This window comes from Gavialis gangeticus, unplaced genomic scaffold, assembly GCF_001723915.1.
Source record: "Gavialis gangeticus isolate Ggan-Ray unplaced genomic scaffold, GavGan_comp1, whole genome shotgun sequence".
In the NCBI taxonomy this organism is placed as follows: domain Eukaryota; kingdom Metazoa; phylum Chordata; order Crocodylia; family Gavialidae; genus Gavialis; species Gavialis gangeticus.
In genome coordinates, this window is record NW_017729024.1 from 19,361,837 (window position 1) to 19,374,800 (window position 12,964).

Below are 12,964 nucleotides of genomic sequence, written 5' to 3' on the forward strand. Positions count from 1 at the left end.
CTAAAGTGCCGGGGGCTGCCTGCCACCTAGCCCCACAATTTAGCACCCCTGTGCCCCAGCCTGACAGCCCCTCTGCCTCCCAGTGCCACCACTTGGAGCCCAAAGCTGATTCCATGGGGCCCCGGCAACCAGGGGCTCCTCTGCCCCAGCTCAGACTGCTGCAGTCCTGGGCGCACATGCAGACACTGTACCTAGGAGCAGTTGACTCCAATGCAAACTTCTCTGGAGTTTATCACTTTAATGGCACATGTAGCTGCACCAAGTAGCCACATCCACATGAGTTGCTTACTGTACACGTGTAGACTAACTGTGATGCAATACTACTGCGCAGTAGTAACAAGCTACTGTGAAGTAAGTGTCCCTTGGCAACTGTGCTGGGATACTACTGCGCTGTAACACTAGTTACTGTGCAGTCATTTAGTACTTGGTTATGCAAGTACTAACTGACTGCACAGTAACAACTGCACAGTCTACACCTCATGTAGACACAGACAGTGTAAGCAAGCCATTTTAACTTAGAACCAAAGTCATTTTAACTTGGAACTTTCATAGTAGTGTTCTACAGAAAGCTGCATTTCCCTTCTTATATTTGTAAATTCTTTTGTAGCTGTACTGTTGATTTGGAACAGTTTATCTGAACTTTTAACTCCAATTTATCTGGCATCTGTTACTAGCTGATGAGATACTATACATCAGAGGCCCAATCTGTCATTAATACTACAAAAATAATGTTGTAGAAAATATTTTTTCTTGACAAGCTTGGAGTGGAAATCATAGACACTTGTGTATATATATATATTTTTCCTCTTTTGACATAAATGAAGTGTAGCTGGTGCTTGAACCAAATATAAACAAAAAGCTTATGTTAGTCTGACAATACAATTTTGGGAAGTTATTAGCATTCATTATAAATACAAATACTTGTTTTTATATTTCCATGCATAACAGGCTCTACTTCTGATACTGTTATGTATTTAGTTTTATAAGCACCATTTTTTTTCTAGCTATTATGCCTAGTGGAAGTTACTGTTACCCTAGTATGGCATGCTGTGTTGCCATATCTAAGGAGGGAGTATGAGCCTATTTTAAGTCTAATATTGCTCTAATCATATAAAGAACAAGCCAGCAAAGCAAAATTCAATCCAAGTTAATGGATTTTAGAGTAAATTTAAAATAGCAGCAGGCCATTAAAGGTTTCTACAGATCACCTACCTAGAACATGGCAATGCTGTAAAAACATTCTCATTATAGATAAGGAAGAAATTCTTATAATTGCCATTTTTGTCTAGTATCCACATTTCTGCTGTTCGTCTGTAAGTTCTTCCCTTGAAATCTGGCCCCTAGGGACTAACTGCGTTGGGTGGCATAATGAGAATTATATTCTGAATCATTTTCATGGATAAAATCTGACAAAACCATTTGACAAGGGCCACAGTTAGCAACATGAGATATGTATGCTTACCAGATAGATTTTTGCCTCCTTCCCCCTGTCCCAATCATCATCTGAAGTTGATATGCTATTATTCATAATAGGTGCAGAAGCCAAGGGAAACCACTGAGAGCTGTGAATGTGCCTCTGAGAACTAAAGATAACAAAAATCAGAAGGTGCAGTTAAGCTGAGAAACCTAACAGTGTGTTAATGAATCAATCTGTTATTTGACCATAAGCAGAAATACTGCTAAAGTCATTACAGGCATACACAGAATGAAAGCAAACAAAACAAGAGTGCTAATTGCAAAACAGTCAGACAAGGGACACAATGAACTGTGATGCAGAAAGGTGGCTAAAAGTCTTTCTTCCAACACTCATATATATAGCTGTCAATGTTCACTTTTACTTAAACAATATTCAATTTGAAATATACTTGATTTGGCTAGGGAGAGTGAAGGAGAAGCTGCTTTATGCAGCAAGATTCCAGCAGGTCTTTAAGTAATTCCTAAGTCAACATTAACTCATTCAGATCAACCTTCGCAGCAGCTTTACTTTGTGCCAGATTAAATAGCAAGAGGCTAGGCAATGTGGACATCCAATGACCTGATAGCAGTGTATTTTTTCTCATGGCTGTATCTACCCAGATATATCAAGCTGTCTGCAAGTTATTTATACTTTTGCCTTTCTCTTCCCCATCAATCCTTTTGGTCACATCTTCTGCTTCCTCTGACAAGTCATAGTCCACTGTTAACAGAGAGAATAATACAACATGATATCCTCAGGCCCATTGTAATTTATTTATAGGAAAGAATATAATTAAGCCTTGAAGGAGTTCCTGATTCTAGGAAAGAACATAGAAATTGAAGTTATATCTAGGGAAGCATCAGAAAGCAAGACTGTTCAAACCTGTTTAGTGTCACTCCAGAGGCAGAAAACTTGGCAAAGCAAGCTGTTCAAGTAATTCTTTTTTCTCTTAAGAAAATGTAAAACACATAACCCTATTAAAGGAAATTGTTTCTTTAATAAAATTGCAGTCTATCCTTTGATAGACAGGATTTTTTTTAATATTCATCTTATGGGAGTTCATTTACAGTCAGTTCTGTGAAGTCTAGGATGCCAGTGCTGTGACAGTTTCTAATTAGGCCTTTGTAAAATAAAAATCGATCCCTATCTCTATTATCCTTTGTATAGAACTTTAAGTAGGTCTGGCTCATAACAGCTAAACTGGTGTTTACCTTATGAGACAAAACTCTGCTTTCCTTTGGAATGGCTAGTTCCTGGAATGACTCCATTGGAAACCCTGTCTGGCAAGCTTCTTCCACCCCAGCCTTCCAACCCAGTTCTGATCATGTTGAGATTGGGAGTACTAGTCAGGATGTTTAAGCTAACTTTATTGTCAGATGTCTTTGTGAGTCACAAGGAGTATCTAAAGGTTATCTAGAGCAAGGGGTTACCCCATTGCATAAGGCTGTTATGTGACCATGCATACGGCCTGTCTTATCTCCAAAAGAAGCTATACAGTCACAGTTCAAGCACCCACTTAGTAAGATGTCAGCTGAGGCTGTAAAAATTTGGCTTTAGGGATGCTGATATGCTCTGCAGTGCAGTGCAACATAACCATTCTAAAATTTCTTTAGATGCCCAAGCTGCTTTTTTCTCTTTAATATGACATTCAGACTGAATACACTCACATACTCCCTAATTCATCATTCAGAAAATCCTACCATATGGATTCATAGATAATTTTACTCAGCAAAGTGAAAGATAGCTTATCAAAGAATTAACAGGGAGAAATGATCAAGGAGGATTTCTGACATGCCTTTGTAACTGATATTTGCTCATCTGTAAACAGTTCATTGTCTCAGATCAGATTTGCATTCTTTGTATTAACATAGCAAGATATACTGCACATTTAGACTGACTTTTGTTGCAGTAAACTAGTTCCCAGTGGCCAATGTTATAGGCAGAGGTGCTGCTAAGTGGGCTGGCTCTGGAGACCCAAGTAGACTTGAAATCTTTAACATAGCTTGAAAAGTAGGCACTGGTGACTGGGACATATATGTCCAGAGAATCCATGAGATATTGTGACTCAGACCACCATGTGCCAGCTCCTACTGGCAAAGTTCCAAACTGAAACTACCTACATGGCCTAGAGATAGAAATATTGTCTACCTTTGCCAAGAGTTTGACTCCCCTGGAGTGCAACGGGCTTTGATGGTACAGGAAGGCATGATTGCCAGTTCAGTGAGGTGATGCTATTTCAGAACATGAATTATGCAATAAATGATCTGGAGTAGGCAGAAAGGAAAAAAAAAAAAAGAATAAAACCACCATCTTGGCTGACGTTTGACTCAGGAACCTCCAGAGCCAACAGCAAAAGCTGCTATAGCAATGATTCTCAACCTTTTTAGATTTAGGACACCCCTCCAAAACTGTGCCCCTGGAAGGGACTCATACCATCCCAGATGGCAACCACTGTGCTATAGCCTTGAACCATGTAAAGTGTCTACCAGGAGAACTGGCATTCTCCTGGCTAAAAAAAAAGCGTGCAGATGTTCAAGCCACTTCAGGAGAACAGTAATGCAGGAAGAACCATGCTTAAATCATTTCTGGGAGAGTTTCTCCCAAGAGACTGAACGCCTACACACTTTACCCCTCCTGGGGAAAAGACGCTTAACTCCTCCTGGGAAAAAGACGAATTGGAACCAGAGGAAAGTGCTTCATGGCCTTCCCCAAGTTGGAGAAGGCACAAGGAGGCAGCTGCTCCTCCCTTCCCTCCCACAGTGTAAGAAGGAAGCAGGGGCTTTGCCATGCTATTCTCTCCACTTAGTTCCCCAGGCACCGGGAACTGAGGGCAGGGAGTGCTACCTCCTGCCTGCTTTCTCTCCCCCTGCTGCTCAGCTGAGCAGTGGGGCAAGTGATTGAAAAGCTAGAGGGGCCAGGAGTCTGGTACATGGATGCTTTCCCCAAGCCCAGCTTCCAGTCCCACCAGTTTCCCCTTGCTGCCCAGCTGACCCCAAGCAGAGCAAAGTGAGGCAGGCTGCAGTGCCATAGTAGCAAGGATCAGTAGCCTTGCCACCATGACAAAATGCTCTTGCACTCCTCCAGGTCAGCCCAGGAATAGACCAAGTGCAAGGAATAAAGCTATTTTCCTATGTGAGAAAGCAGGGAGGGTTCCCACTACAGAACAATACCCTTCTCCTACCAATCAGCTTATTGGTGGGATGGTGGGGGGCAAGCAGGCATTCTCTAGGGCTGGAACTCTCCTAGAGCTATTTGTGTTACCTGCTGCTTTTCAACCACTTGAGAGCCTGCCCCTTTCCAGGCAGGGGAGAGGGCAAACTCCCCAACTAATAGGCTACCCTAAGGGAGGGGTGTTGCAGGGAGCACTCTTCTAGTGCCCCCTAGCTAGAGAGCTTGTCTGTGAACCTCTCCAGCCATGGGGCTGGAGGGACGCTCGTGCAGTCTACTTCCTGAGCTACTTTTCTACTAAAAGAAATTTCTTCCAGCAGAAATTAACATCTACATGCAGCCTAGGTTACAGTTATGCCCAGTTTACATCTTTTATTGTCCAGGCACAGAGGGAGCCTGTTATATACATGCATTAATATTTTGCAAAGTACTGGCAACCCAAAGAGTTCAAACATTGTGAGTCAGACCCCAAGGACAACCACAAAGATTTTATTAAAAGAATAGATTTTTCTTTTGGTCTGACTTCGATTTTTCAGTTCACTCGCCTGTCCCAGAGACACAATTAATTTTACCAAATGCTCCCAAATTTATTGAGTAAGTTGAATGATCAAGGGACAGCAGGGTAGGTCCTATGAGGAAAGGTTGCGGGACCTGAACCTGTTCAGCCTTCAAAAGAGAAGGCTGAGGGGGGATCTTGTGGCCTGTTATAAACTGGTTAGGGGGGATCAGCAGGCGCTGGGGGAGTCCCTGTTCCCCCGAGCGCCGCAAGGAGTGACCAGGAACAATGGTCACAAGCTGGCGGAGGGAAGGTTTAAGTTGGACATCAGGAGGCGCTACTTCACGGTCAGGGCGGCTAGGGTCTGGAACCAGCTTCCAAGTGAGGTGGTGCAGGCTCCCACCCTGGGGGTTTTTAAGAGGAGGTTGGATGACCACCTTACTGGGGTCGTTTGACCCCAGTGCTCTTCCTGCCATGGCAGGGGGTCGGACTAGATGATCTGCTCAGGTCCCTTCCGACCCTAGAAACTATGAAACTATGAAACTATGAATTTGGCTCTAGCTTTGTCTTTACTTCAGTTCCATAGCTCTTCCCTTTCTTCTCCCAGGTTTGGCAGTGGAGAGCACATGCAGCAGTGTCCCCTTGCTCCCAGGCCCGGATAAAATGGGCATCGCATTTCACCTTTATAGGCTTGGTGTTACTAGGATACACAAGAGAATGGGGAGCAGTGGATTCATTCATTTTTCATTCAGTTGGAAAAGGACTTCAGCTGTCTTGAGCTTGTTTTTCTCTGTCCTTCCTCCTCCCCGCCTATGAAAATAGGGTTCTTCTCATTTCCCCAAACCCCTCTCTCCTTAAAAGAGACAGGAACAGCTGAGTCTGCCCCCTACAGTAGCCCTGCCTTGCTGCTTTTCCCCAGGAGACCTGGAAGTAAGTATGACAGCCAATCAGAGGAATTTTTCCCTCAGGCAAAGATGAAATGCACTGGAGGGCTTGAGCTTTTCCCCATCTGAGATTGGTTCCTGCCATAGCCAGACTTGTGTTACAACAGATTGCAAGCCCTGGGTACAATGCTTCCACATATACAGAAGTAATTTTCTTTGTACTTTCCTTCCTGGCTAAAAACTAAATTATGTGGGGTACTTTTTCTTTTATCTTTAAATACGTACACATTTTCTGCATGAGATTGCCTTTGTGATTACAACTTCCAAATGGGAAGTAATGCTTTGATTATAAATGCAGCATTTCCTGAGGAGTTTAAATCTTGCTGTGTCATGTACCCAATGTGAAATATATAGAAAAGTCAAGCTTATGTTTCCTATTATTGGGGAATGAATGCATCATTTATCCAGCAAGTTTTCCAACATTCAAAAGCCTGGGGCTGTATACAGAAATGTACAAGCCACTGAGTGCCTAATCAGCTACTGCAGTCAAAGCAATGGCAGGCACAAAACAAGCTGTAGATGGCTGATACGTGGAACAATACGAGATGTGCTCATTTGGAAGCTTATTTGAGCCTGCCTTACAGGGTCCCATCCTACTCTTTTCCTCTTCCCTTCTCAAAATCCTTTTACTGACCATATTTTCACCTGCATTTCTAGGTTTTTGTTTCTAAAGGCCAAAACCAAAGCTAAAGTCAACAGAAATCTGACTTCAATAGGCTTTGGATAAGGTTCTACAGACTCAGTACATCTACACATGTACTTCAGTGGGAATTAGCCTAATTTAATGTGCATTATAGTATCACCAACAACCATGCTGTTTAGCTAATGTGCTTTAAAATAGTCTAATATACGTTTTTCTAGTACCTAGCAATGGGGGTACTAGATTTAATCCACATTACCTAAAGCTTATTAATGAATGTGTAGATACTTTCTATGTGCACATGTGCTGGTATATGTTTGTGTATGCATGTGTGTATGAAAGAGCAAGTGAGAGAGAGAGAGAGAGAGCTTATATAAGGAGCTAATGGGAGCAAGATTTTGTGCTGTATTTGAGATGCACATTTTTATGCAGTTTAGTTCAGATACAGACCACGTGGACGGAACTGCTAAGTCTGTTTTCTTGTTCTATATGTATAATTAAGTTAGTAATTTTCTTGTAGTAAGTGGATCCTTGTGATTGCTTAGTATTAGTCCAGGTCTCTAATGGTAAAAGAAGGCAATATGTGCAACCATCTCCACCAGAGCTGCCCTTGCTATCTCAGTTTTTGCAAGCTATGCATGACAGTAGGAGGGAGTGATGAAGGAAGTTATTTTAACTGCTTGGTGACTGGGCCAACTGTCACTGCCAAAACCTGGGATTTTCCCAAGGTATATTAAGATGTACATTGGGATCAAAGAAGCCCCAGAGACAAAATAACCGAAAAGAGCAACTGGTTCAACTTACAGTAGATTTCATGGTTTGGTAGAATATCAACCATAATGCCTTGATAGAGAAAAAATGGAACTTGAATCAAGGGATCTAGGGTAGAAACATTGAGGATGAAGGAGTTGCTGACTCAGGTGTTTGTACATCTGAGACAATAGAACAAAGTCCCAAGGGTGAAGAGGTCTTCATGTGTTACAACAAGGAAGATGCTTGAGGAAGGCAAGTGAAAAAATTCAGATAGTTATGGGAAGTGGTAAAAAAAATTCAGATACATTTTGGTGGACTTATGTTCTTTGAATGTAACCCAAAATCAATGACTAAGTCAAAACATGAGCAGAAAATTGGAGACACTTTCACATTCTGGCTTCTACCATATTATTATAAAATATTGGCATTTTAGTACTTAAATTTGGGCCAAAATAAACTTCAAATGAATAAATGCATTGTACCCTGTTAGTATGGGCAGATCCAGGACCATGGGGAAGGAGGAGCAGCTGCATGGCCCATGCACAGTGAAGAGAGCTCATTGTGCATGTGACACACAGCCAAAGGGAGTGTGGCTGAAACCCATTTTTGTGATCATGGTTGCCAGCGAGCTCTTAGAGTTCTGCGTATGTGGTGAACTCCACGTATTCCCTGGCTAGTTGTTGCAGGGTCTGCCCTGAGTTCCTGCTTTCAATAGGTCCAAAACTCACTGTTGTTTGCTCTTCCTCTTACCGTTTTGCACCCCCTCCCCAATTCAGCAGCCGGGGAAAGGAAAAAAAGTATGAGTGGCCACAGCATGGAGCCTGAAGAGCTGCATGAAAGCAAGGGCTGAGCACTGCCACAGCTCCTCCCATTCTTTCTTCTGTTGCTGAATTTTGGGGGGAGGGTGGAGGAAAGAGGAGAAAGTGGAAGAGTGAATAGCAGCAGGCTCTGGAACAGCTTGAAAGCAGGGACTTCAGGCAAAACCTGTGGTTTTCAATTGGACTACTCACTGGAGTAAGTGCTCATCAGGGTGAGTAAAGGCCTTATAATCTGGCCCCCACAGCATCAAACTTTTTGGATAATTTTCCAGGTTTCACTTCAGAATTAATAACAGAGCAACACTGAGTGCATTGGGAAAAATGTATATTGCACTGGTTACTGGATTACACTGGTACAGGGGCCTTCAATTTGTACAACATAAAGAAGCTCAATCTTTTGGGGATCATAGGAGATCAGCTCCATGCTGACCATCAAAGAAAATAATTCACTATCCTCTTTCTTGCTAAATACACTCTTCTTTCCTTCTGGCTCTAGAGGACAGCTATCAGTAATCAGACCTCTCTACCTCAGGGGTCAGCAACCTATAGCCTTGCGGGGCAGATCTGGCTCACTGAAACATTTTATCTGGGTTGTGGGGCTGGGAGGGTTCTGTGGCATTTTATCAGTGAGGGACTTTGTTGGAATTTCTCCAGTGGGGACTTTCACCCTTAAGGCAAGGAAATGGAAGCAGCATTGCGGGGTGAGCAGTGACTGCATTTCCAGCTCTGGTGGCATGAATTGGGTTAGAAGCAGGCTGCACCTAGAGCTAAGCTCCACTAAAATGGCCCCCACTTTATAAAAGTTACCAATCAGTGCTTTACCTGAGCCAAGTTACTTCCCTTGTTGTGCTAGCTTAACTTTGCTGATTGTTACAGGGCACAACTACATGTGCATATTAATGTGATGCAATAAACTCCAGTGCATATCACACCAAAGTTTATTGCTCCCAGGAGCCATGTTTACACATGCACCTAGGACCACAGCATGTTGAGCTGGGTTGGAGCAGTCCTGGCTGGCAGGGAAGTCTGGCAGTCAGTCTGCCAGCCTGGGGCTGCTCCCCCGACTCAGTGTGCTGCAGAGGGGCTTGCTGGGGCACAAGGGTGCTTCAGTGCAGAACAAGTCGTCAGACAGCTCTCACACTGAAGCACCTTTGTGCCCCAGCCAGCCCTGCCAGCATCTCTATATGCAGCACTGTTGAATAAAAAACTCCACAGCAGAGCAGTACTTTTATTTACAAATACTATCCTCCAGTGGAGTTAATTAGTTTACTCCAGCCTAATAGCCCTGTACGGGTACAGCTAATCAGGCAACTCTGCAGTAAATGCCTGTGTAGATGTGCCCACATTGTGGCAGTGAAAGTGGTCACCAACCAGTGGATCTCGATCCACCTCTTGTGGTAGATCTTGGAGCCTCTTGGAGTCGACCTGAGGCTGGGGTGAGGGGCTGAGTGGCCGTGTGAATGCATGCACATGCTCCAGCCCAGCAGGTCAGTCCATGGGGGAGGGAAGGGTCAGGGGCTAGACTGAGGGTCCCACGGTGAGGGACAGTGCCGCAGGAGCAGGGGTAAATTGAGTGTGGCCCCAGCCAGGTGCAACTTACCTTCTGGGGAGGCATGCCCCAAAATAATTTTTTCTCCCTCTGTCTCAATCTGCGCCCCCTTCCCTCCCCACAGACATACCTGCTGGGCAGGGGGGAGGGGGTGGTAGCAGTGGCACACAGTAGATTTTGGGTTGCTTTTAAATGCCAAAGGTGATCTCCTATTTAAAATGGTTGGAGACCACTGTGTTACACAACATCAGTCCTTCCTGTGCAAGTAGCAGCTACCTCTTCAGTTGTTACCTGTGAAAGAAGTACCTTGCAGCTGCTTTCTCCTTTCCACTGATGGGTCACAAGCTGCCCTTTCATAAGCAGGGTCCAATGAAATCAGTGTATTATTAACTGTGTATTACTAACTGCTTAGTCCCCAGGGAAGTAAGGACTACATTTGAAATACTGTCTCAGTTCAAGACACAGGGTTTCATTAATATCTGAATACCCATGTGTTCCTTATCCAACATTAGAACAGAACTGGTACAATATCCACTGTTCTGATTAGTACAACTTGGCTGTGAGTGGACACAGCATGCAGCTCTACTGTATCATGTGGTTAATGTTTACTACAGCATATATCATGTATCTCATTTTTAAAATGATGAAGTGCAGACTAATTTTTTTTTCTCACATCCTAGAAGATGATGGCCCCCATCTATCTGTGGTAGCAGAACAAAGTAAAGTCTTCTCACACAGAGGCGGCAACGTTACACTGCCATGTAAATTTTACCGTGAAAGTATAACAGCTGGCTCAGGAACCCACAGAATCCGGGTCAAGTGGACCAAACTCACCTCAGATTACCTCAAAGAAGTGGATGTCTTTGTTGCTATGGGACACCACAGGAAGAGTTACGGAAACTACCAGGACAGAGTGTTTCTGAAAGAAGGCAGTTCAAATGATGCTTCTCTTGTAATCACAGCTCTAACACTGGAGGATTATGGGAAATATAAATGTGAGGTGATTGAAGGCTTAGAGGATGACACAGCAATGGTAACTCTGGATTTACAAGGTAGGTAGCACATAAATCATGGATGTCTGGGGGTGGCCTAACAAGTACATTTTTTTCCTAAATACTGATTAATAATAGCAGCAGTAGCAGAATGAAAAAGGTCTTACACTTACTATATTTAGCTTAAGTTTTATTAAGCATTGGTAAGACTGCAGCTGGAGTACTGCATCCAGTTCTGGGCACCATACTTCAAGAGGGATGTGGATAACCTTGAGAAGGTCCAGAGGAGGGCTACCTGTATGGTTAAGGGCCTGCAGGTACGATCCTATGAAGAGAGATTGAGGGACCTGAATCTCTTCAGCCTTCACAAAAAGGAGGTTGAGAGGGGATCTTGTAGCCATCTACAAATTCATCGGGGGCAGGGAAATGGGGGCAGCAAGGAATAGGGGACACTCTGTTTACCAGGGCACCCCTTTGGGTTACTAGAAACAATGGCCATAAACTGACAGAGAGCAGACATTAGGAAACATTTCTTTATGGTGAGGGTTGTCAAAATCTGGAATGGGCTTCCAAGGGAGGTAGTGCTCTTCCCTACCTTGGAGGTCTTTAAGAGACTAGACAAACACCTAGCTAGGGTCATCTGACCCCAGTGCTCTTTTCTGCCCAGGGCAGGGGGTCAGACTCAATGATCTACTAAGGTCCCTTCTGACCTTAACAATCTATGAAATCTATGAAATTTTGATATAGTTGGAATAATTTTCTCAATACTAGCTAATGCATTGTCTACGCTAGTATCTCATCCAGGGAGCAGACTAACTGTGAGGCTCTACAATATTGCTCATAGACACAGGAACTTAAAAGTTTTCAACTGAAGTTGACAACAAGAGCCACGTTGCCTACAGCACATTGCTCAGTATTGTTGCTGATGGGCCAGCCAGTGCTGTAACCCTTGATCTATAGAATGATATGTCCATGATTGTTATAGATCTACAAAGAAAGTAAAATATATTTATTATATTTCAACAATTCAAATTAATTGAATATTCTGGTTGGTAGATATTACAGTAAAAGCTTTGTTATTCAGCTCCCATGGGGAACAGGGAGTGCCAGATAACAAAATCAGCTGGTTAATTGAGAGACCCAAACAGATGTCCTGTTTGGGCCACCGGTTCTCCTGCTGCATCTGGAGTGTTGCTGCCCCTCCCACGGCATCACCGACCCTCCCACTGCATTGCCAACCCTCCCGCAGGCCTCAAAGGACCTGAGGGGCAGGGATGCAGGCCCCATGCACCCTGCTGTGCCCTGGGCTGTGGGGGCTTGGAGAAACCGGAAGTGCCACTTTACCTTACAAGTCGGCCTGCCGGTTAATAGGACATGCCAGCTTGTAAGGTGCTGGTTAACGGAGCTTTTACTGTACATACACAACCTGTCCTGCAGATGACCATTACCTTTTATCAGTGGAGTTATTTGAAAGGGGGCAGTTATAGAATCTGAGTAACTGCTGTGATATTCTGGGAGTTTTTTAGTAAAAGATTAATAGCTATGTACGAAACTAGGTTTTCTCTAAAAAGCATTTAAGAAAAAAGAGAAGGTTTGCTTATTTGTTCCAGGCCTGCAATATATTACAGTTGTAATTAAACAGTACAACTGTTTTTAAGATCTGAATACAACAATAACCCCAAATGGCTTAGTTAAAGCTGGATCTCACCATCAGAAGAAGCAAGAGTTTCATAAATGAAATGTGCATAAATATTTCAAACAGCTATATTATGTTGGTTCATCCTCTTTAGCTAGGCTGTTCAACTGCTGATTTGTGATCTGCATGCAGCCCTGGAGAGGCAGTTTGTAGCTCCTGGGATCCCACCAAGCTGCTACTCCCTACACCACTCTGGCTGCAACGGCAGCTGGGGACTCAGGGCTCTCCCTCCGTCCTCTGGCTTCCAACTCCTGTCCCCATGCCAGGAGAGAGGCAGCACAGCCCAGGGTGTCAGGGGAGCTTGTGGCAGGGGAATCCACAGCCTGAGACATCCAAGCCCAAAGGAAGGTAATCCCAACGAGGATTAAAGGGAGCAGAAGAGCACACAAGCCTCCATGGCTCGCCAAAAGCATCCGGGAATGTCTCCTTGCTAAAAAGGAGGCTTACACCCA

The 12,964-nt window shown here is 43.8% G+C and overlaps 1 protein-coding gene across 1 annotated transcript in view; it reads left to right on the forward strand.

The window, feature by feature from the left end:
* HAPLN1 (hyaluronan and proteoglycan link protein 1) overlaps nucleotides 1-12,964 on the forward strand; it is a 142,779-nt gene that overhangs the window by 81,717 nt on the left and 48,098 nt on the right. Inside the window, exon 3 of the mRNA XM_019516925.1 lies at nucleotides 10,505-10,876. Within this exon, the coding sequence (XP_019372470.1) occupies nucleotides 10,505-10,876 (372 nt within the window). The remainder of the gene's footprint in view (nucleotides 1-10,504; nucleotides 10,877-12,964) is intronic.